This window comes from Zonotrichia leucophrys, chromosome 28 (assembly GCF_028769735.1).
Source record: "Zonotrichia leucophrys gambelii isolate GWCS_2022_RI chromosome 28, RI_Zleu_2.0, whole genome shotgun sequence".
NCBI classification, from domain to species: Eukaryota; Metazoa; Chordata; class Aves; order Passeriformes; family Passerellidae; genus Zonotrichia; species Zonotrichia leucophrys.
Window position 1 is genome coordinate 3896512 of NC_088197.1, and position 20845 is coordinate 3917356.

At 50.1% G+C, this 20845-nt stretch overlaps 2 protein-coding genes across 6 annotated transcripts in view; both read left to right on the forward strand.

Moving 5' to 3' along the window:
• Positions 1–16286, forward strand: part of DAZAP1 (DAZ associated protein 1) — a 27951-nt gene extending 11665 nt beyond the window's left edge. For 3 of the 5 annotated variants that reach the window (XM_064734437.1, XM_064734436.1, XM_064734439.1), the window contains exons 7-12: positions 1964–2046; positions 5310–5463; positions 8547–8576; positions 9009–9149; positions 9887–10069; positions 15318–16286. In XM_064734437.1, the coding sequence (XP_064590507.1) occupies positions 1964–2046; positions 5310–5463; positions 8547–8576; positions 9009–9149; positions 9887–10069; positions 15318–15490 (764 nt within the window). In that variant the 3' untranslated portion in view covers positions 15491–16286. Of the gene's footprint in view, positions 1–1963; positions 2047–5309; positions 5464–8546; positions 8577–9008; positions 9150–9886; positions 10070–14233; positions 14329–15317 lie in introns of those variants that run through there. The other 2 variants (XM_064734438.1, XM_064734441.1) reach the window with 2 other exon arrangements.
• Positions 16287–17244: 958 nt separating this feature from the next.
• Positions 17245–19837, forward strand: RPS15 (ribosomal protein S15). Its single transcript, XM_064734219.1, has 4 exons — positions 17245–17316; positions 17569–17654; positions 18868–19102; positions 19676–19837. Exons 1-4 carry the CDS (start codon positions 17314–17316, stop codon positions 19787–19789), a joined length of 438 nt encoding a protein of 145 aa, XP_064590289.1. The 5' UTR covers positions 17245–17313; the 3' UTR covers positions 19790–19837.
• Positions 19838–20845: the final 1008 nt, after the last annotated feature.

Consider the following 20845-nt stretch of genomic DNA (forward strand, 5'->3'; position numbering starts at 1 on the left):
CAGCTCTGTCACTCTGCTCTGCTCCTCTTGGATTCCTGCTGGGTGCAGTTCATTTCTCCAGCCTTCAACAGAGTCCTGACCTTCAAAACCTAAAGCTGCAGGTGAATTTCATCACTCCTGCTTAAAGCTTCACCTTGGAGTTTTGCTGTGTTACTTTGATTTCTGTGCTCTTCTTTATCTTGTGCTGTCTGACCCTTTCAAATCCCCTTTTTAAAATTTATTTATTGCTTTTCTCAATGACCTCTTGCCCTCCCTGTTCCACCCCTCCAACCCCATCCCACAATCTATTCCCTTCCTTTAGCTTTGAAATCAAATTTAACAACAACCTTCACATCCAGATGGAATCCATTGTTTTTCCTCCCCATCTCTTTTTAGACAAAGGCTGGAATACTAAACATGATTTAAATACAAACACTTTTCCTTTGGCTCCAACACTCGGATTTCTGGTTAACTCAGACAAATATATTGTGATGAAATGCTGCTCTCAGCTTCGAGGCTGCTTTCATCACAGCTCCACAAAACTTCGTTTATACTGCCAGTCTCTTGTGTGTGGGAAATGCCAAGTTTTTTCCTTTTTATTTTCAGTTTATTTTAGTGATGTCTTTTGCTCTTGTTGCTGACAGCAGAATTTGACCTGCTGGAATCTATTTTGGCCTGTATCTTTGTGTATTTTTATATATATATATATATAAACTTTCTCTACACTAGGCCTCTTTGGGCTTACCCAACACAGTTGGATAAGCGTGGAGAGACATTCCTGTGCTAGATCTGTATTCTGTAACGCTTTAGAGCAAGATTTGGCTGCTGTCAGCACTAGCTGCAAAGCAAAAACGCAAACCAAGGGGGAAATCTTGGGTTTCAGAAAAGCAGAACCGCATCCATGTTCCATAAACGCTTCCCACGCCGCACCTCGGGTTTCTTTTTCGAATTTTTATTGCTCTCCCCCCTTTTCCCCTCCTCTCTCTGTAGCTAATCCAAAGAATGGCACAATTCCTGTACTGCATGTGTCCCTCCCTGCCCTGGGTTGTCCCCACCAGCAGCCAGTGGGTGATGGCATGAAGCAGCCGCCTTCTCCTGGGGGATTAACCACTATTTTGCCACTCTCTCGGCTGTGTCAGCAGCTACAACCTCCTGCAGTGGTTCTCAGAGTGACCTCCAAAAAAGGGGAGCTTTGCCTCCTTTCCCAGAGTTTTCTCTCCAAGCATTTAAAAGCTGCTGAATCCAGGGAATGAGCCACCCATTGGGAAGTTGTGTGGATTTTTCAAATGGAAATCAACGATTCAGGACGTGGCAGCAACACCACGTTCTGTGTGAGCAACACCTCACAGGGGAGCTGCCTTGTTGGGAAGGAGTAACACCTGTTCTGTGCTTTTTCTCCAAGGTGTGGGAAACTTGAGAACCTCTGATGTAGGTTGTTAGTTTCTGAAGCTTCTCATTCATCCATGGAGTGGTAAAATTTCTCATGCTTTAACAGCTACATTTCAAAACTAACTTTCTTTTTCTATGGAAAATATTTCCCTAACTGGAAGCTGGGCTAAGGGATTGGGAGGAAGTTGCTTTGCAGCTTTGGGGAACAGGGATATATGATAGGTTTTCCTTGGGAAATTAGGCTGAATCAAAGGGAGGAGCAGCAAAGTTGCTTGACTTCAAATCTGCTGTCCCACAAATATTTTGATTTTAGCAGTTTTTTTCCATTTCCTGGTAGGTGGATGAGGAATAAAATCAAATTAAAAGCCGGTTAACGAGCTCAGTTCGAAGCTGCATGCGCGCAATCGAGACGAGGCACTAAAGCCTCTTCACAGGAAGTATCCATTGCAATTTCCTCAGAGTTTTTGCCAATTGAACACAAGTGTCGTTATCTGAAACCCCTGCTTGAACCCTTGGTCTGCCCCTAATACTGTTCATCATCCTGTTTTGTGTCACAACACCCTGCTACCTTGATTCACTCTTCGTCGTTGGCTAGGTTTTGGATTTATTACTTTCGAGGACGAACAATCAGTGGACCAGGCTGTCAACATGCATTTTCACGACATCATGGGCAAAAAAGTGTGTAGTTGTAGTTTTATTTTACCTTAAGAAAGAACCAAGTCTTGGACAACGAGCGATTTCACTGGGGAATCCAACTGAATTTGTTGATGGGAGAGCACAGCAGTCCAAATTCAAGGCTTTATCCATGGAGGTGGGGAAAGTCTGAGTTTGTGGAGAAGGGCAGTGAGGATGGGGCAGCCTGGGGGAAGGAGGGAGGGAGGGATGGAATCCTGAGGATTCAGGCTGTGGGCTCTGCTTGGGGTGAGGCCTTGTGTGTACAGACCTGGGGGCTGCTCTGGCTGAGCAGATGAGTTGGGATCATCATCTCTGGGGTGAACTGGTGCTCAGTGCCTCTGCTTTGAGCAGGAGACAAATCAGTGATTTCCAGCTGTTGGAAAAGCAAAATCCCAGTGAAATCTGAGTTCTTCAAGGCTTGGTTTAAGATACCACTCCTTCAGATGTGTACTTGATACTCAAATCTTGAGGTGGTGTCAGACGATCTGCTTTATATAATCTTAAACTTGAAAAGAAAAAGGGAGGAAAAAAAAAAACATCCTGAAGGATTGGTTTTTTAAAAAATTGGGTCACTTACTGTGAAACTTTGATACCAACCCACGTACTCTATATAGTATTTAACCACAATGCAGTTAAGTGACCTCTGGTTGTTTCATCTTCATACTGTGTTGTCAGCAAATGGGGCTTGGATAGGCAGGAATTTTTTAGGCTCCTTTGATGTTACTCAGCAAGGAACATAACTTTTACCTGTGGAAGAAAAAAAAAAAAAAACAAACCCAAACCTAAAAGCAAAATAAATTGTTGCAGGACACCCAAGTTTTAAAGGAGTAATTTAAAGAAAAATGAACCACAGGAAATTCTGGTACATTTAAATCCTTGCACAGCTTTAAGGTATATTCAGATTTTAAACAAAATGTTAAAGCTGCTAAACTTGAAGTGAAGGGGTTCAGGGAGACACAGAAGATTCTCACATTCCTTAAATTATGTGCATTGTGTGAGTTTTTAATTGTCTTTAAAATCTTTTATGTGCTGATATTTCATAAGCCTTTCCTTAGCTAGCAAGGGCCACACTCTGCATGTCAGTGGAGTTCTGGTTCATTTTGCAGTGCAATAATGCCTTTAATTCCTGTGAACCTGATTTGGGGTGCAGGACTGGCTGGTTTCCTCATAATGGGAACAAAGAATGTACTTGTGGGATCCAGACCATCAGTTCTTGTTCCTGGTGTGACACCCCCAGGTGTAATAAATCACACAGGGCTCTGTAAGGATCACCTGTATATCCCAATATTCCCTGATCTGCCCTTGGAATTGCCTTCAGCAAAACCCTAAAGTGGGAGCTGATGCCACAAAGCAGCAGATCCAGCTGGGAACAGAGGATAAACACCCACAAGGTGCTGGGAGAGGATGGAGAGCCCAGGGTGAGCCTGGATGTCCCCTCATTGCTTTGCTGCTGACACAGCACTGGCACTGGGAGTTCTCTGTGCTCCCCAAACAAACCCAATTCCAAACTGAAATAATTGATTTTTTTTTTTCCCTTCCCCCCCCTTTCAGTGACCAAAAAAAAAATCAGATTCAGGGATTTTTAGCTCAGATTAATAGAGTTGCCTCAGTTCTTGGGGTAAGCTGGGCTCTAGGCAGGTGTGGAATTTGAACCTCCCGATTGCACAGGGAATTTTCAGTGCTCACTTTGGCAGTTCCCTGCTTCCAAGTGTGCACTGAAAAATTAATGGGATTCTTCCACAAGGATTAATGAGCTCCAGATCCCCTGCTCTCTCCTTCACTGCCTAATCATGCCTGCTTTAAAAATGGTATCTCTGTCTTTTTTGGTAATTAAAAAGGTATTGCTGAAATGAATCCATATGTTGTTGAAAGGAGGGAGAAAAAATTAAAATTGCAAGAAGGCCTCTGCTTTTGTAAGCAATAACCGAATTCCCTCAAGGCAAATGTGTTAAGACTCATTAATTTGAGTCCTTTGAAAAATTCCCTTGGTTCCTCTCTGGAAGGGCCTTGAGCTGACAGAGATTTGGTTACTGTCATGTCTCATGTCCTTGGGGCATTGGCAGGGGGGGTGTGGGGGGCTTTGTCCTTGCCTTGTGCCTGTTTCCTGTTTGTTCTCCAACATGAATGGCTTTTAAGACATGGCAGGAAGAATTCTGAATACTTTATTTTCCATACTACTCAAGCCCATTGATGATTGAGATTTATTTTCTTTGTACTCTGGCACCCATTAAAATTAATCATGGAAAAAAAAAAAAAGCCTCAAATTCAGCGAGTGCTGAGAGGGTTTCATTAAATCAGAACTGGATTTTTTTTTTTTTTTGAGAGGTTTATGTTGAATGTGCAGCTTATTTTAAGTAGGTCAAATGCACTTATTCCATGGCTGGGAACACTAGGACATTTTATCTTGGAATGAAATAAGTTAAGCACTGTGGTTACTGAGTTTTTTAAAACAGGAGGGGTTTTGTCACTGACTTAACACAGTATGAAGATTGCTTCTTATTGACTCAACTGTCCATTTTTATTACTTGCATGTTTGTTTACTTTTTTGTTAGATGTAATGTAAGATTCTCTTATCACATCCATTCCCTCTGACATTGTTTGAGTTAACTGAGATTCTTTAAGCGTTAGCCTGGGGAAGGTAAGTCTTTATCTTCCATTAGACATTTAAATAAAATCTTAAGTTTAAAAAAAAAATACAACAATACAAAAAAAAAATCTCAAAAAATGTGTGTTTCTCAGGTATGAGCAGAGCTGAAATTGCAGTTAGTTGGGGTGGGTTAAACTGTCACTTCCAAATGGACCCCAAACATGTTTGGTTAAAGCATTAGTACCCTTTTTCAGAGCAGCCTCTTCACTCAAAATTCTGGTTTTTTAACTGAAAACATCATCTTCTTATCTCCTGCCTTGAACATGAAATCAGCCTGTCATTAATGTCCAAGATTCTGCTGTTTTAAGTGCAGAGCTGCTGTAAGAGGGTACTGCTGTTTTACGATTCAAGCCAACGAGACCGAAGCGATTTGTAGGATGCTTTTCTCGGAATCCCTCAACAGTAGGACTTGTAATTCCTTACCATCACCTACACTGGTACCTGAGAAACATTGTAAATTACTTGGCCTTAAGTTTTTAATAATTAAGTACTTAGACATAAGTCATAAGATGCTAAGTGTAGTCTTAAGTGTTACCTGCGGGTGTGTGTGCGGGGCCGGGGGGCGCGGGGCCGCCGCAGCCCCGCTGAGCTGAGCTGAGCGCCGCCTCTGTTTGTTCAGGTGGAGGTGAAACGTGCTGAGCCTCGGGACAGCAAGAGCCAAACTCCGGGGCCGCCAGGGGCCAGCCAGTGGGGGAGCAGGATCATGCCAAGCGCTGCCAACGGCTGGGCAGGGCAGCCCCCTCCGACCTGGCAGCAGGGCTACGGCCCCCAAGGTACTGCCCGCCCTCACAGGGTGCCAACCTCTCCTTGTCTGGCCTGTCCAGCTTGCTGCACTTCAGTTTGCTGGTCTAGATGTTGTTCCCAGCTTTATTTCCCTCCTAGCACCCCAAGGTAGTGCCCACCCTGACAGGGTGCCACCCTCTCCCTGTCTCACCTTTCCAGCTCACTGCACTTTGGGTTTCTGGTCTAGATGTTACTCCCAGCTTTGTCTCCTTGATAACACCCCAAGGTGCTGCCCAGGGCTCTGTCCATCCTTTCCAGCTCACTCCAGTTTGGGTTTCTGGTCTAGATGTTACTCCCAGGTTTATTTCCCTCCTAGCACCCCAAGGTACTGCCCAGGGTGCACCCCTCTCCTTGTCTGGTCTTTGCAGTTCATTCCGCTTTGGGTTTCTGGTCTAGATGTTATTCCCAGCTTTATGTCCCCTATAGCACCCCAAGGTACTGCCCAGGGTGCCAACCTCTCCCTGTCCAGCCTTTCCAGCTCACTCCACTTTGGGTTTCTGGTCTAGATGTTATTCCCAGCTTTATTTCCCTCATAGCACCCCAAGGTACTGCCCAGGGCTCTGTCCATCCTTTCCAGCTCACTCCACTTTGGGTTTCTGGTCTAGATGTTACTCCCAGGTTTATCTCCCTGATAGCACCTCAAGGTGCTGACCACCCTGCCTTTCCAGCTCACTCCAGTTTGAGTTTCTGGTCTAGATGTTGTTCCCAGCTTTATTTCTCTCATAGCACCTCATGGTAGTGCCCACCCTGACAGGGTGCCAACCTCTCCTTGTCTGGCCTGTCCAGCTCGCTGCACTTCAGTTTGCTGGTCTAGATGTTGTTCCCAGCTTTATTTCCCTCCTAGCACCCCAAGGTAGTGCCCACCCTGCCCAGGGTGCCACCCCCTGCCTTTCCAGCTTGCTCCACTTTGGGTTTCTGGTCTAGATGTTATTCCCAGCTTTATTTCCCTGATAGCACCCCAAGGTACTGCCCAGGGTGCCACCCTCTCCCTGTCTGGCCTTTTCAGCTCACTCCACTTTGGGTTTCTGGTCTAGATGTTACTCCCAGCTTTATTTCCCTCATAGCACCTCAAGGTGCTGACCACCCTGCCCAGAGTGCTGACCACCCTGCCTTTCCAGCTCACTCCAGTTTGAGTTTCTGGTCTAGATGTTGTTCCCAGCTTTATTTCCCTCATAGCACCCCAAGGTGCTGACCACCCTGCCTTTCCAGCTTGCTCCACTTTGGGTTTCTGGTCTAGATGTTGTTCCCAGCTTTATTTCTCTCATAGCACCCCATGGTACTGCCCACCCTGCCAGGGTGCCACCCTCTCCCTGTCTCACCTTTCCAGCTCACTGCACTTCAGTTTTCTGGTCTAGGTGTTATTCCCAGCTTTATTTCCCCTATAGCACCTCAAGGTACAGTTTTATTTCCCTCATAACACCCCAAGGTACTGCCCAGGGTGCCACCCTCTCTATGTCCATCCTTTCCAGCTCACTCCAGTTTGGTTTTCTGGTCTAGATGTTATTCCCAGCTTTATTTCCCTGCTAGCACCCCAAGGTATTGCCCAGGGTGCCACCCCCTGCCTTTCCAGCTTGCTCCACTTTGGGTTTCTGGTCTAGATGTTACTCCCAGTTTTATTTCCCTCATAGGACCCCAAGGTACTGCCCAGGGTGCAACCCTCTCCTTGTCTGGCCTTTTCAGTTCACTCCACTTTAGGTTTCTGGTCTAGATGTTGTTCCCAGCCTTATTTCCCTCATAGCACCCCAAGGTATTGCCCAGGGTGCCACCCCCTGCCTTTCCAGCTTGCTCCACTTTGGTTTCTGGCCTAGATGTTATTCCCAGCTTTATCTCCCTGCTAGGACCCCCCCATAGATTTCCACCCCCCCATAGATTTCCATCCCCCAGTCCTTTGTAAGGTTTTTTCACTGCTTTTCCCAAAAATCCATCTCATTGGCAGAAGGCAGTGCCAGGCCTGGCTCATGTCCCAGGTGTGTCCCACCTGTTCCCTTTGGAGCTGCCTCTCCCCACATGGAGCCCCCATGGGTTGGGGGAGCTCAGAGAAGCTGTTGGGAAGGCTCCAGCTGTAACTCCAGCTGTGGAGTGAGTTCTGCACAACACCCCAATGATAAATTTGGCTGATAAATGGCTTTTCAAGGATGAGGCAGTTTCAAAAGAAGTTATCAGGAAAATCTGAAAGGGATGAGGAGGAAATGGATGGCCTTGCCTTGGAGTTTTATTGCTTAATGTAGCTTGGGGAAGCACCAGGCAGCTCTGGTGCAGGGAGCACTCAGTGCACACCAGGAGCAGCCTGGGTTTGATGGCTGCAACCCCCCTGAGATTCCAGAGGCAGGATAAACATGCTGAGTACATCCAAAGGCAATTTTGATAACTTCTGGAGGGATAATTGAGTTGCTGTGACTTGCTTGCTCTGAGAGATGAGAAATGTTCACCTGGGGGCTGCAGGGAGCGTGGCTGCTCCATCCCCGCTCCATGGATGGAAATGCAGCACAGGGATTGCTCATTTCCCCACGGTGCTGATTAACTTGAAAGCTGCAGCTGAGGGTTGACATTGTGCACAGATGTGCTAATCTGCAAACTGAGAAACTCCCATTATTTTCCATGCAGTGATTAGTAGGGAAAATGATATCTGATCTCCTGGAAAGATTAATGTCAGACACGAGCACATTTATCCTTCAATCTCAGCGCTGCACAAGGGCTTCAAAAACTGCAAAAATAACTCAGATAAACCTGGTAGTAAATTAAGAATCCCTTGGATGTGGAGTCTGCTGGGGTTCTCCAGGGTTTTGTTCTCTGTAGTGCTGTAATTTCTTGCACTTGGTATGTGGCAGCTCTCAAATGCTCCATCTGATTTGGGATTGGGAACTGCTGTCTTTTCTGAGTGTCATTTGCTGAATGATTCAGAGTCTTTCCAGAATTACACATTCAGAAATAGTCCCCCAATGTTGCTTAGGCCATAAAAATAACTCTATAAGGGACATGGGGAGGATACCCAGTCTATCCCAGAGCCAAATCCTTCTTCTTGCATCATCCCTGCTTCACTGATGTCTAAGGCTCTTTTTTTGTTTTGTTGTAGGGATGTGGGTGCCAGCTGGACAGGCAATTGGTAAGTACATTATATGGGACCAATTCTGAAAGGAAAAAAATCCTCCTAAGCACGGGTGCAGCTTCTTTGAGCATTCACAGTGATTTTTGGATTTCTGTAGGATTTAACCTACATTTAAAAGCTTGATTGAATTTGTCCTGGAAGAACAGAGGGGAAGACAGTGGCTTCTTAGCAGCTCAGTAATAGGAGCTGACACACATCCTGCTGTTGCAGCCACATTCATTTGTTACCAAGGGATTACATGCTAAACTGCAATTATTTACAGTGGGGATACTTGGAGGACAAATATTTCCCAAAGTGAGGATTCATAGAAAGCTGAAGCTGCATTTGCAATCCACCCAACAGCCTTACCCCATCTAGAGGAAGCTGACTCCAGCAGCAGCTCCTTGGTATTCCTGTGGTTCAGTTTTTGTTTTTCTCTTTATTTTCCAGGTGGATATGGACCCCCTCCTCCAGGCAGAGGAGCTCCTCCCCCACCACCTCCATTTACCTCATACATTGTCTCCACACCTCCCGGGGGGTTCCCACCTCCACAAGGATTTCCACAGGGCTATGGCACCCCTCCACCATTTAGTAAGTGACCCCCAGGAGCTGGAGCTCATCCAGCTTTTCCTCATTGTTTGCTGGACTTTAATTTCCCCCTGTGTCTCACCTATCCTTAATTATTTCTCCCAGATTATATATTCAGAGCTATGATTAACAATAGCATTATTTTTTTCTTGGATTATTTTATTCTTGGATGAAGTAATCATTTCTGTTCTCTATATTAAATCTATGTTGCTAAATAAATTTAGATACATTGTGCACCTTTGTTAGGACAATCAGAGAGAAAACTTAGAGCTCACTGTTGGTAACCTGGGCCAAACACAGGCAGGGTTTTTTGGAGGAGCTTAAGGAATTAAGGTCACAACTGGGACTGGAAATACAAGTAGGATTTTAGCACCTACCTCTCAGGCCACCATTGCAAACCTCTGTCTCAAACCTGCTTTAAAGAAGGTGGAAAATAGTATCCAGTTATCACTTTTTACTCCTAAAATCTTGGATAATTTGGCTTCCTCCTCACTTCTCATGTCTGTAAGCACAATTTGGTCCCCAGTTCTGCTTTATCCCTTTCTCTGTGCTCTGCCTTTGGGGAGGACATTTCTCCCACCTGTGCAAGGTGAATTGCTGAGATCTTTGGGCCATGGGGGTGACCAAGATGTGAATCTGTGCAGCCACTGGTCACAAACAGCATCAGAAATGTTGGTTTTCAATTGTGTCATCTCTAAAGCCTTGCAGGATGTTGATGTTCACCTGTTGTGTCCTTGCAGGTTTTAGTTATGGTGCTCCACCTCCTCCACCTGACCAGTTTGCCCCCCCTGGAGTCCCCCCTCCACCTGCCACTCCAGGGGCAGCACCACTCGCTTTTCCTCCACCACCACCTCCATCTCAGGCAACTCAGGACATGAGCAAACCCCCGACTGCTCAGCCAGAATTCCCTTACAGTCAGTTTGGTGAGTAACTCCTGCAATTCATCCCCTTTCCCTTTAGTCCTGAGTACAGAGTGTTGGACACAGTTTGCTGCAGGCATTCTCCAGCATGGGAATGTTCCCACCAGCTCAAGCCATCCTTAAATCATGCAATGTTCTAGCCAGAGGGAATTTTCTTAGCTCTAAAGTGTTGCTTTTGTGCTGTAAAATGAGCTTCAGGGATTTGTGCATTGCCAGAATAAATTCCTGATTTCCACAAACTTCCACTCCAAGAGCTTTGCAGAGCTTGTAGTGAACTTTTTTTTTGTGTCTCCAGACCTTGGAGAACAGACTTGAAGAGTAAAAGCAGCATGGAGAGACAGGCAGTGCATGTGTAAGGATCCAAACCTGTGCCTTTTCCTGCCTTTTCTCATCCCTTCCCATCTCTCTGGAGGTGCAGTTCTGTACAAAGCTTTGTTGTGCTCTGTAGGAAACTTTGAGGTAGAAGGCTCTGAGCTAACAAGTTTTACAGCAGGCAGGCAATGCTACAAAAAACAAATTCTTTTTAAAATTGTGCCTGTGCTCCAGAGTGAAATTGCTGCTGCTGCTCCCTGAGGGAGCTCAGAGGGAATTCTCATTCTCATCTTGCTCCTCTCAGCCCTGTTTCTCAGCAGTGAGATCTCTCCAAAGAGCTCTGTACTAATGTTTTTTTTAAGGGATTGTAATTGGTCAGTTTTAATTCTGAAGGGAATTTTGCATGCAGCAGCCCGTGGATTCAGGTTGTGCCCTGCTGGAACACGTTCTCCATGTGATAGTGCTGCCTCAAGTTCCTGCAGAAACTTTCCTGTGAGATGAAAACTTCACAACATTTATTTAAATAGATAATATTCAAAATTCCAGCAATGTAAAGCAGCCTCTGAAGGAAGATGAGCCTTTGAGATGTGTTTGTGAAGCAACATGTTCTCATGTTGATGAGTTTGAAATGTTTTTTCATTTGTTTCTTACACAGCTGATTTCCTGGATAGTTTTGCCCTTGTGACTCAAAAGTTTTTCTTGTTCTGCCAGAACTTGGCTCTTTGCAGACTCTTTTTGGAGTGGGTTGGACTCTTCTAAATAAAGCACAAATCCCTGCACAGCCATTTAGGAGCAGCCAGAGTTTGGGAGGAGTTGGAAGTTTAGGAAGGATCTGATGGAGAAGGACTCTTCATCTGGAGCTGGTGACAGGACAAGAGGAATGGCTTTGATCTGGAAAAGAATAGGTTTAAACTGGATATTAGGAAAAACTTTTCACTGTGAGGCTGTTGGCAGAGAAGCTGTGGCTGCCCCATCCCTGGAAGTGTCCCAATTTGCATATATTTACATAAATGCATAAAGCTTGTGGGCTTTAAAGAGTCACACAGTTCCCTAATGAGCACAAGGCAGTGTGAGGTTTATCCTGGGCAGTGTCCTAAACCCTTCAGTGTGTGCACCCAGGGTGTCAGCACTAACACTCACCCTGCAAAATCGAATTAATTACATTAATTTAAACTAATTAAAAATTCATCATCTCTGTGCCGTCCCCTCAGTTCTGACTAGGATGGGTTTGTCTGCTCCACACCCTTCAGGCCTCACCCAAAGCTTTGTCTGCACTCCCAAGGTCAGGCTGAGCAGGGAAGAGGAAGATTCCCTGAGGCAGGGACAGGGCTCAGGTTTGGGGTTTATTGGGGCAGTGCAGCTCTCTCAGGTTTGGGGTTTGTGTCAGGTTTGGGGTTTATTGGGGCAGTGCAGCTCTCTCAGGTTTGGGGTTTGTGTCAGGTTTGGGGTTTATTGGGGCAGTGCAGCTCTCCCAGGTTTGGGGTTTATTGGGGCAGTGCAGCTCTCTCAGGTTTGGGTTTGTTGGGGCAGTGCAGCTCTCTCAGGTTTGGGGTTTGTGTTGGGGCAGTGCAGCTCTCTCAGGTTTGGGTTTATTGGGGCAGTGCAGCTCTCTCAGGTTTGGGGTTTGTGTTGGGGCAGTGCAGCTCTCTCAGGTTTGGGTTTATTGGGGCAGTGCAGCTCTCCCAGGTTTGGGGTTCATTGGGGCAGTGCAGCCTCTCGGGTTGGGGGTTTGTGTCAGGTTTGGGGTTTGTGTTGGGGCAGTGCAGCTCTCTCAGGTTTGGGGTTTGTGTCAGGTTTGGGGTTTGTGTTGGGGCAGTGCAGCTCTCTCAGGTTTGGGGTTTATTGGGGCAGTGCAGCTCTCTCAGGTTGGGGTTTTTTGGGGCAGTGCAGCTCTCTCAGGTTTGGGGTTTGTGTCAGGTTTGGGTTTATTGGGGCAGTGCAGCTCTCTCAGGTTTTGGGTTTATTGGGGAAGTGCAGCTCTCTCTGGTGTTGGGGTTTGTGTCAGGGCAGTGCAGCTCTCTCAGGTTTGGGTTTGTGTCAGGGTTGGGGTTTATTGGGCAGTGCAGCTCTCCCAGGTTTGGAGTTTGTGTCAGGTTTGGGTTTATTGGGGCAGTGCAGCTCTCTCAGGTTTGGGGTTTATTGGGGCAGTGCAGCTCTCCCAGGTTTGGGGTTTGTGTCAGGTTTGGGGTTTGTGTTGGGGCAGTGCAGCTCTCCCAGGTTTGGGGTTTATTGGGGCAGTGCAGCTCTCTCAGGTTTGGGGTTTGTGTCAGGTTTGGGGTTTGTTGGGGCAGTGCAGCTCTCCCAGGTTTGGGGTTTGTGTCAGGTTTGGGGTTTGTTGGGGCAGTGCAGCTCTCTCAGGTTTGGGGTTTGTGTCAGGTTTGGGGTTTGTTGGGGCAGTGCAGCTCTCTCAGGGTTTGGGGTTTGTTGGGGCAGTGCAGCTCTCTCAGGTTTGGGTTTATTGGGGCAGTGCAGCTCTCCCAGCCGGGTGAAACCCCTCAGTGAGGCTTTGTCCTGGTGATCCATCCAGGCTCAGGTTTGGAGCCAGACACTGGAACCACACAGGGAAGCAGAGCCAGGTGTGGCACTCAGTGAGTCCTGAGTGGCTCTGCAGGTGTGTGCTGTGGGTTTCCTCCATCACAAACAACCTGAACTCTGTGATTTGCACCACTGTGTGCAGGGACAGCAACTCCAGGTTGTGTTTTTCCACTCCCCTTGGCAAACAATCCCCTTGTAGCTTTGGGCTCCTGCTTATCTGTATCTGAACAAATGCCAGAGGAGCATTTGCAGCTCCCAGAGCCTGAGCTCGCTGTGTTTTAGTGCTCATTAGTGCCAGCAAGTCCTTGAGGGACAGGCAGAGCTTGAAATTGAACTGCTGAAGATGTGCTAAGAGACTTTGTTTGGGATTAAGAGAGTTAAACCTGCTCTAAGCCTGCACAGAGAGAGGCAGCACTGCAGAAATGCTCTTGGTAATTAGGAGCCTTAATAGCATCTTTCAGAGCAGGGGCTGGCACTGATGCCAGGATTAAGAGTCATATTTAATTAGGAGAATTTGAATTAAATTTCTCAATTTCTCAGTTGTCTTAATTTACATCTAGTAGTGAATTTTGTGTTGGTAGCAAGGATTGCAGCCAGTCTTTTCTCTTAGGGAGAAAAACAGGGGTTTCCTTTCCATCCCTAAATTCTGCTCACTCCAGAGTGGCCTTTGGTGCAGATCCCAACCCAAAATCAAACTGCTCCCAAAGCTGTGAGCAGATGGTTGAGCTGCCAGCCTGGCTGGGATTATTCCAAATAGAGTTCCCCCTTCCTGCACACCTGTTCCCTTCTGCTTTTTGCAGAAAAAGAGGGAAGATCCCTGCAGGACCCCAGAGCTGCTGCTCCTCCCAGGTGTTGTTCTGGTTTGTGTTCCTGACAGGGAGCCACTGTCAGGTGTGGGTTTCACACCCATTCCTAGAAACTCATCCTGTGCCTTTCCCTTCTCCCCAGGTACAAGACTTGAGTGGATTTGGACAAGCTTTCTTTTCTCTTGGAAAGGAAACTTGTGTTTTTCTCCCTGTTCTTAAATTCTGCTCACTCCAGAGTGGCCTTTGGTGCAGATCCAACCCAAATCAAACTGCTCCAAAGCAAAGCTGTGAGCAGATGGTTGAACTGGGATTACCCCAAACACAGCTCCCTCTTCCTGCACACCTGTTCCTTTCTGCTTTTTGTAAAAAAGGAGGGAAGATCCCTGCAGGACCTCAGAGCTGCTGCTCCTCCCAGGTGTTGTTCTGGTTTGCGTTCCTGGGCAGGGAGCACTGTCAGGTGTGGGATTCACACCCATTCCTAGAAACTCATCCTGTGCCTTTCCCTTCTCCCCAGGGTATGGACAAGACTTGAGTGGGTTTGGACAAGGTTTCTTTTCTCTTGGAAAAGAAATTTCTGTTTTTCTCTCTCCTTAAATTCTGCTCACTCCAGAGTGGCCTTTGGTGCAGGTCCCAACCCAAAATCAAACTGCTCCCAAAGCTGTGAGCAGATGGTTGAGCTGCCAACCTGGCTGGGATTACCCCAAACACAGTTCCACCTTCCTGCACAGCTGTTCCGTTCTGCTTTTTGTAAAAAAGGAGAGAGGATCCCTGCAGGAGCCCAGAGCTGCTGCTCCTCCTGGGCAGGGAGCACTGTCAGGTGTGGGATTCACACCCATTCCTAGAAACTCATCCTGTGCCTTTCCCTTCTCCCCAGGTACAAGACTTGAGTGGGTTTGGACAAGGTTTCTTTTCTCTTGGAAGGGAAACCCCTGTTTTTCTCCCTGTCCTTAAATTCTGTTCACTCCAGAGTGGCCTTTGGTGCAGGTCCCAACCCAAAATCAAACTGCTCCAAAGCAAAGCTGTGAGCAGATGGTTGAACTGGGATTACCCCAAACACAGCTCCCTCTTCCTGCACACCTGTTCCTTTCTGCTGTTTGCAGAAAAGGAGGGAAGATCCCTGCAGGACCCCAGAGCTGCTGCTCCTCCTGGGCAGGGAGCACTGTCAGGTGTGGGATTCACACCCATTCCTAGAAACTCATCCTGTGCCTTTCCCTTCTCCCCAGGGTATGGACAAGACTTGAGTGGGTTTGGACAAGGTTTCTTTTCTCTTGGAAAGGAAACCCCTGTTTTTCTCCCTGTCCTTAAATTCTGCTCACTCCAGAGTGGCCTTTGGTGCAGGTCCCAACCCAAAATCAAACTGCTCCAACTGTACAAAACTGTGAGCAAAGGATTGAGCTGCCAGCCTGGCTGGGATTACCCCAAACACAGTTCCACCTTCCTGCACAGCTGTTCCCTTTGCTTTTTGCCCATTTTCTCTTTGAGGAGGGAAGATCCCTGCAGACCCAGATGTTGTTCTGCTCCTGGGCAGGGAGCACTGTCAGGTGTGGGATTCACACCCATTCCTAGAAACTCATCCTGTGCCTTTCCCTTCTCCCCAGGGTATGGACAAGACTTGAGTGGGTTTGGCCAAGGTTTCTCTGATCCCAGCCAGCAGCCCCCTCCCTACGGAGGCCCCTCGGTGCAGCCCTCCAGCGGCCCCCCGGCAGGAGGCAGCGGCTTCGGGCGGGGACAGAACCACAACGTGCAAGGATTCCACCCCTACCGGCGCTAGCCTGGGCTGCCAATCAGGGAGTGAGTGCTGCCCGCAGGGACCTCTGGGCCCAGCTGAAGCCCGGGATCCCAGACTTCTGAACTTGTGACAATCACATTACTTGATGGAAGAAAAACCTAACAACAGTTTTTTGTTTGTTTTTTTTTTTCCTTCAGGGGGAGGGCGGGGGTTGGGGGCAGATGGCTTCTGAAGGCAGAGCTGTGGGTGTTTGGACTGCAGTTTTTAAAGATTTTCCTTTCTCTAACCCATCAGCACAAATAAAGAATATGTCACTGGTTCAAATTACAGGGTTTTAAAAATGTCTTCAGCTTTAATTCAAAACTTCAGGTTTCTTTTTTTTGAAATTATTTTTCCTGAGCCTTTGTTTTACCGTATATTGTAAACTTTTATGTTTAAAAGAAAAAAAAATATATACATTTACAGATTGTGAAATTTTTAAGAGAAATTTTCTACTATGTATGCTGGCTTATTTTTTAATTTAAAACAGGGTTTCCGTGAGCGCTGTCGGAGGCGGGGGAAGAGCTGCAGCCCCTCCCTCCCTCCCTCCCCGCGGCAGTGCTGGGGCGGAGGGTTTGAAACTCTGGGAGTTGACAGAAACCTGCTGAGTGTATTTTGCTGTTTGTTCTGGGGGCGGAGCTGGGCCGGGGCGGGCGCAGGAGCCGCTCGGAGGCTCCACCTGCCTCCCCCTCCCGAGGCCTCGGCCGGATGTGGATTTCCCTCAGGCAAAAAGGTTTTGGTGCGTTTGGCACTGGGCAGTGCCAAGCCCTGGTTTGAATAAAGACAAGAACCTTTGGATTAGAAACACCAGCCTGTCTCCATTTTTCTGGGTTTTTTTTTTTTGCTTTTGTGAGTGTGGGTTTTCTGGAGGAGTCCTGGGGCAGCTTTGTGGTGTCACCAGCTGTGCCCTGTGTGGGGTGGCACTGCCAGGGAGCCAGTGCTGTGTGGGTCTGACCCATATCCAGACCCTGGAAGAGCTTTGATCCAGCCTGATGTGGGGAAGGACTCACTGGTGTAATTAATCACTGGTGTAATTAATCCCTGTTAATGAGGTGGAGCTGGGGGTGGGTTGGGATGTGTCTGTTCAGGAGGAATTTTGTATTTTGTGTGGTTCTGGTTCTGCTTGCTGTGAATCCTCGTGGCTCTGCTCCTCACTCTGTTACATCCATGAGCTCGAAATTCCAGCTGGAACAGGAGCTGCTCCAGGATGGCTGTGCAGGTGGATCCCCCTCAGGAGTGTGAATCCATGGAAATGTCACAGCACCACCCTGGAGCCTCGGGGACACCTGGAGCAGAGGACACCCAACATCTTCATCTCTTGTGGGATAAAAGCCTTTGGATTGGCTCCTGTCTGTGCAGAACCAGCTCCTCCAGGCCCGTGTGGGCCGTTAGACCTGGAACCTCCTGCGGGTCCCAGACCGGACCAACCTGTGCAGAACGAGCCGGTTCTGCTGGGCCACACCCGGCAGCTCTGGCCCCCGTGGGGAGGTGAAACCCCACAGGTGAAAGATGAAGGCGGCTTCCCAAAAAAGTGTGGGATGCTCAGGGCTGGCCTGGGGTGGCTGTGACCTCTCTGGGTCCCACCTTGAGCCAGCGGGAAGGAAACCCGAGATTTCCCTGGATCATCAGGGGCAGGTTCGGGGGGAAGAGGAGGCTCCGTTCCTCTCAGCTGTCCCCGCGCTGTCCCGGGGGTGCGGCCCCTTTAAGGGCAGTGATGGCGGAAGCGCTGCCCGGCCGCGCCTTCCCCGCCCGTTCCGCCCGCGCCGCTCTCGCGAGATCTCCCGCTTCCGGCGCGAGCGCGGCCTTTCCGAGCTGTCCAGGCCAAGATGGTGGGTGCGGGGGAGGCCCTGCCGGCACTATCGGGCCCCATCCGCCGGCATCCGGGCTTCACCCGCCGCGGCGGCGCCGCCTGGGGCTCGGGGCTTTCCTGGGGGATGAGGAATGGGCCTCACCGGGGCGCTGCGGGGCGGAAGCGGGGCTGAGGGGAGGGAGCGGCCTGGGCGCCCCGCGGAGCTCGGTGGGGCCGCGGCCTTGAATCCCCTGGTCCCCCTCCCTGACCCGACCCCCCTGTCCCGCTGCAGGCGGAGGTAGAGCAGAAGAAGAAGCGAACCTTCCGCAAATTCACCTACCGCGGGGTGGACCTGGACCAGCTGCTCGACATGTCCTAGTAAGGGCTGGTAGGGGTTTGGGGGTCGGGGGAGCCGGGTCTGCGCCATACTCGGGTTTTGTTCAAATACCGGCAATAACGGGGGCTTCGGTGCTCAGCTGCTGCTTTTTGGGTTGTTTAAAGTCCCTCAGTGGGTGACACTCTCATTGTGAGGTCCCGGCTCGGTTCGGGTCATGCTGAGGGTGTGGGGTCCCTGGGGGTCTCCCTACTGTGTACCCATCGCCGTCTGGGTGTCACAGGCTGTGGGGTCTCTGCGGGGCTGTACCCCAGGCTCAGTTTGGGGTCCCTGGGGGTGTCCCTGGGCTGTTTCCCAGGCTGGGTTGGGGTGTCTCTGGGCTGTCCCTGAGTCGTCCCTGTTTGCTGTGGGGTCTCTGGGCTATCCTCAGGCTGTTCCCAGAACTGGGTGAGGGGACCCTGGGCTGTTCCCAGGCTGGGTTGGGGATCCCTGGGCTGTTCCCCAGGTTGGGTTAGGGGTCCCCGGGCTCAGTTCGGGGTCCCTGAGCTGTCCCTGTCCCCTGGCAGCGAGCAGCTGATGCAGCTGTACAGTACATTCCCCAGGCTGTGTTAGCTGTTCCTGGGCTGTTCCAGGCTGGGTTAGGGATCCCTGGGCTCTCCCCAGGTTGGGTTAGGGATCCCTGGGCTCTCCCCAGGTTGGGTTAGGGATCCCTGGGCTCTCCCCAGGCTGGGTTAGGGGTCCCTGGGCTCTCCCCAGGCGCAGTTTGGGGTCCCTGAGCTGTCCCTGTCCCCTGCAGTGCGCAGCTGATGCAGCTGTACAGCGCATTTCCCAGGCTGTGTTGTGGGTGTTCCCTGTGGCGTTAGTCCGGGTCCCCAGGTTTGGGTTAGGGGGGTTCCCCAGGCTCAGTTGGGTCCCTGAGCCGTCCCTGTCCCCTGCAGGGAGCAGCTGATGCAGCTGTACAGTAAAATTGCCACCTGGCTATGGTTTAGCGTCCCAGTTTGGGGCTGGTCTCCCAGGTTGTCTTAGGGATCCTGTGCAGCTGTACTCATTCCCCAGGCTGGGTTGGGGTGTCCCTGGGCTGTTCCCCAGGTTGGGTTAGGGGTCCCTGGGCTCTCCCCAGGTTGGGTTAGGGGTCCCCCATTGGGCCTCTTCCCCACGGTTGGGTCAGATGGGGTGGTTCCCTGGGCTGTTCCCCAGGTTGGGTTAGGGGTCCCCAGGCGCAGTTTGGGGTCCCTGAGCCGTCCCTGTCCCCTGCAGCGAGCAGCTGATGCAGCTGTACAGCGCGCGGCAGCGGCGGCGCCTGAACCGCGGCCTGCGCCGCAAGCAGCACTCGCTGCTCAAGCGCCTGCGCAAGGCCAAGAAGGAGGCGCCGCCCATGGAGAAGCCCGAGGTGGTGAAGACCCACCTGAGGGACATGATCATCCTGCCCGAGATGGTGGGCAGCATGGTGGGCGTCTACAACGGCAAGACCTTCAACCAGGTGGAGATCAAGGTGAGCTGGGGGCTCTGGCGCTGAGCTCAGTGTCTGGAGTGTTCGCTGTAACTCTTTGTAAATCCTGCTCGTTCCCTGTGTCTGGAGGGGTCCAGGCTCTTCCTCAGAGCGAGGTTGGCTCAGAGGGACACCTGGAGGTGTCATCCCAGGGAGGGCCAGCTCCCACTGGGGCTCGGTGTGGCTCTGAAGCACTGAAATGGCTGTGGAGTGATCCCTGTGCTCAGCCCAGCCTGCCAGCACTGCTTGGGGATGAAACAGATCCCTGAGCTTTCCAGGAGTGGAATTACCCATGGGGTGCTGTCACTTGATACCACCAGTGGGATTAAGTGCCATTTTCTTGCTCCTACCTGGCATTAAATCCCACCTGGAAGGGCACAAATGCCCCTGTGGCTCCTTTGTCACCTCCCCAGGAGGGGCAGAGCTGGGGAAGCCCATCAAGGCACCAGAGGAGGAGCAGAGCTGGAATAACCGGCTGTGCCAGGCTCCTGGCAGCCCTGGGATGGGGATGGGGACAGGAGGGGGATGTCCCCGTGTCCCCAGCTCTGTCCCCAGCACGGATCTGTCCCCTTGCAGCCCGAGATGATCGGCCACTACCTGGGCGAGTTTTCCATCACGTACAAGCCGGTGAAGCACGGCCGGCCTGGCATCGGTGCCACCCACTCCTCCCGCTTCATCCCGCTCAAGTAGCTCCAGGAGGGAGCCTCCTGCAGTGTAAATAAAGAAATTCCACCTGGATGCCTCTGTCTCCTGCCTCTCCATTCCTGGGCTGGGGTGTGCTGGACTCCACTCCATCATCTTTGGATGTTTTCCTGAGTGTTGCCAGGGGTTTTGGCTCTGCTTTCTGTCAGCACCTGCAGCAAACAAATCACCTTCATGTGGGTTTAGTGAATGAATTCAATTCCTTGTCTTCACTGGGAAGTGGGGAATGCACTTTAATATTTACAGCATTTCCATGTATTTAACTTCATTTGTTAATAAAAATACTGGGAATGAGGAAATGTGGGGGAAGGCAGGGGGGGTTCCCAGGCTCAGAACCAGCTTGAGTCCCAGGAGAAGCTGCCAAGGCCCATCACAAAATGTTGAACCCCCAAACTATTATTTTCTTGTCCTTAATTTGGGAACCCAAAGGATTTTGGTGACAGGGATCACAGAGTGGCATGGGGTGGGGGGTGAGCTGAGGGTTTGCAGCTCAGGCTGGGAGGGAGGGATGTGCTTTGGGGGATGCTCAGGGGTGAGTGGTGATGGGAAGGAAGATGAGGAGTTCATCCCAGGTGGATGAATCTGGTTTGTCCCTGCACTGAGCCAAATGAACCCAATTCTGATCACCAGTGCCAAGTCCTGCGGTGAAGCCATCGGTGGAGAGGGACATTTGTCCCCAGGGTGGTCCTGCTGTCTTGGGGACTGCTCCGGGGTCCCTTAGGGCCCAGCTCTTTAAGTCTCACACCCTCCACATCCCATTCTGGTGGCCGGTGGTGCCAGGGCCATTTGTCCTGTAGGGAAAGTCCCAAAAAAGGGCTCTGGGTCCCTTTTTGTTCAAGCAATGTGACCTTGAGAGGGTGGCCTCGGGACAAGAGGGCTGGGGTCACTGTCCTGCTCTGGTCACTCCTCCTGTGGCCTTGTGGGGTCTCTCAGCCCCTTGGGACGATGCCCAGAGGGCCAGGATGCCCCAGCTGGGAGGTGGTGACAGTGACCTCGGTGGGTGACAGTGACCTCGGTGGGTGACAGTGACCCCGGTGGGTGACA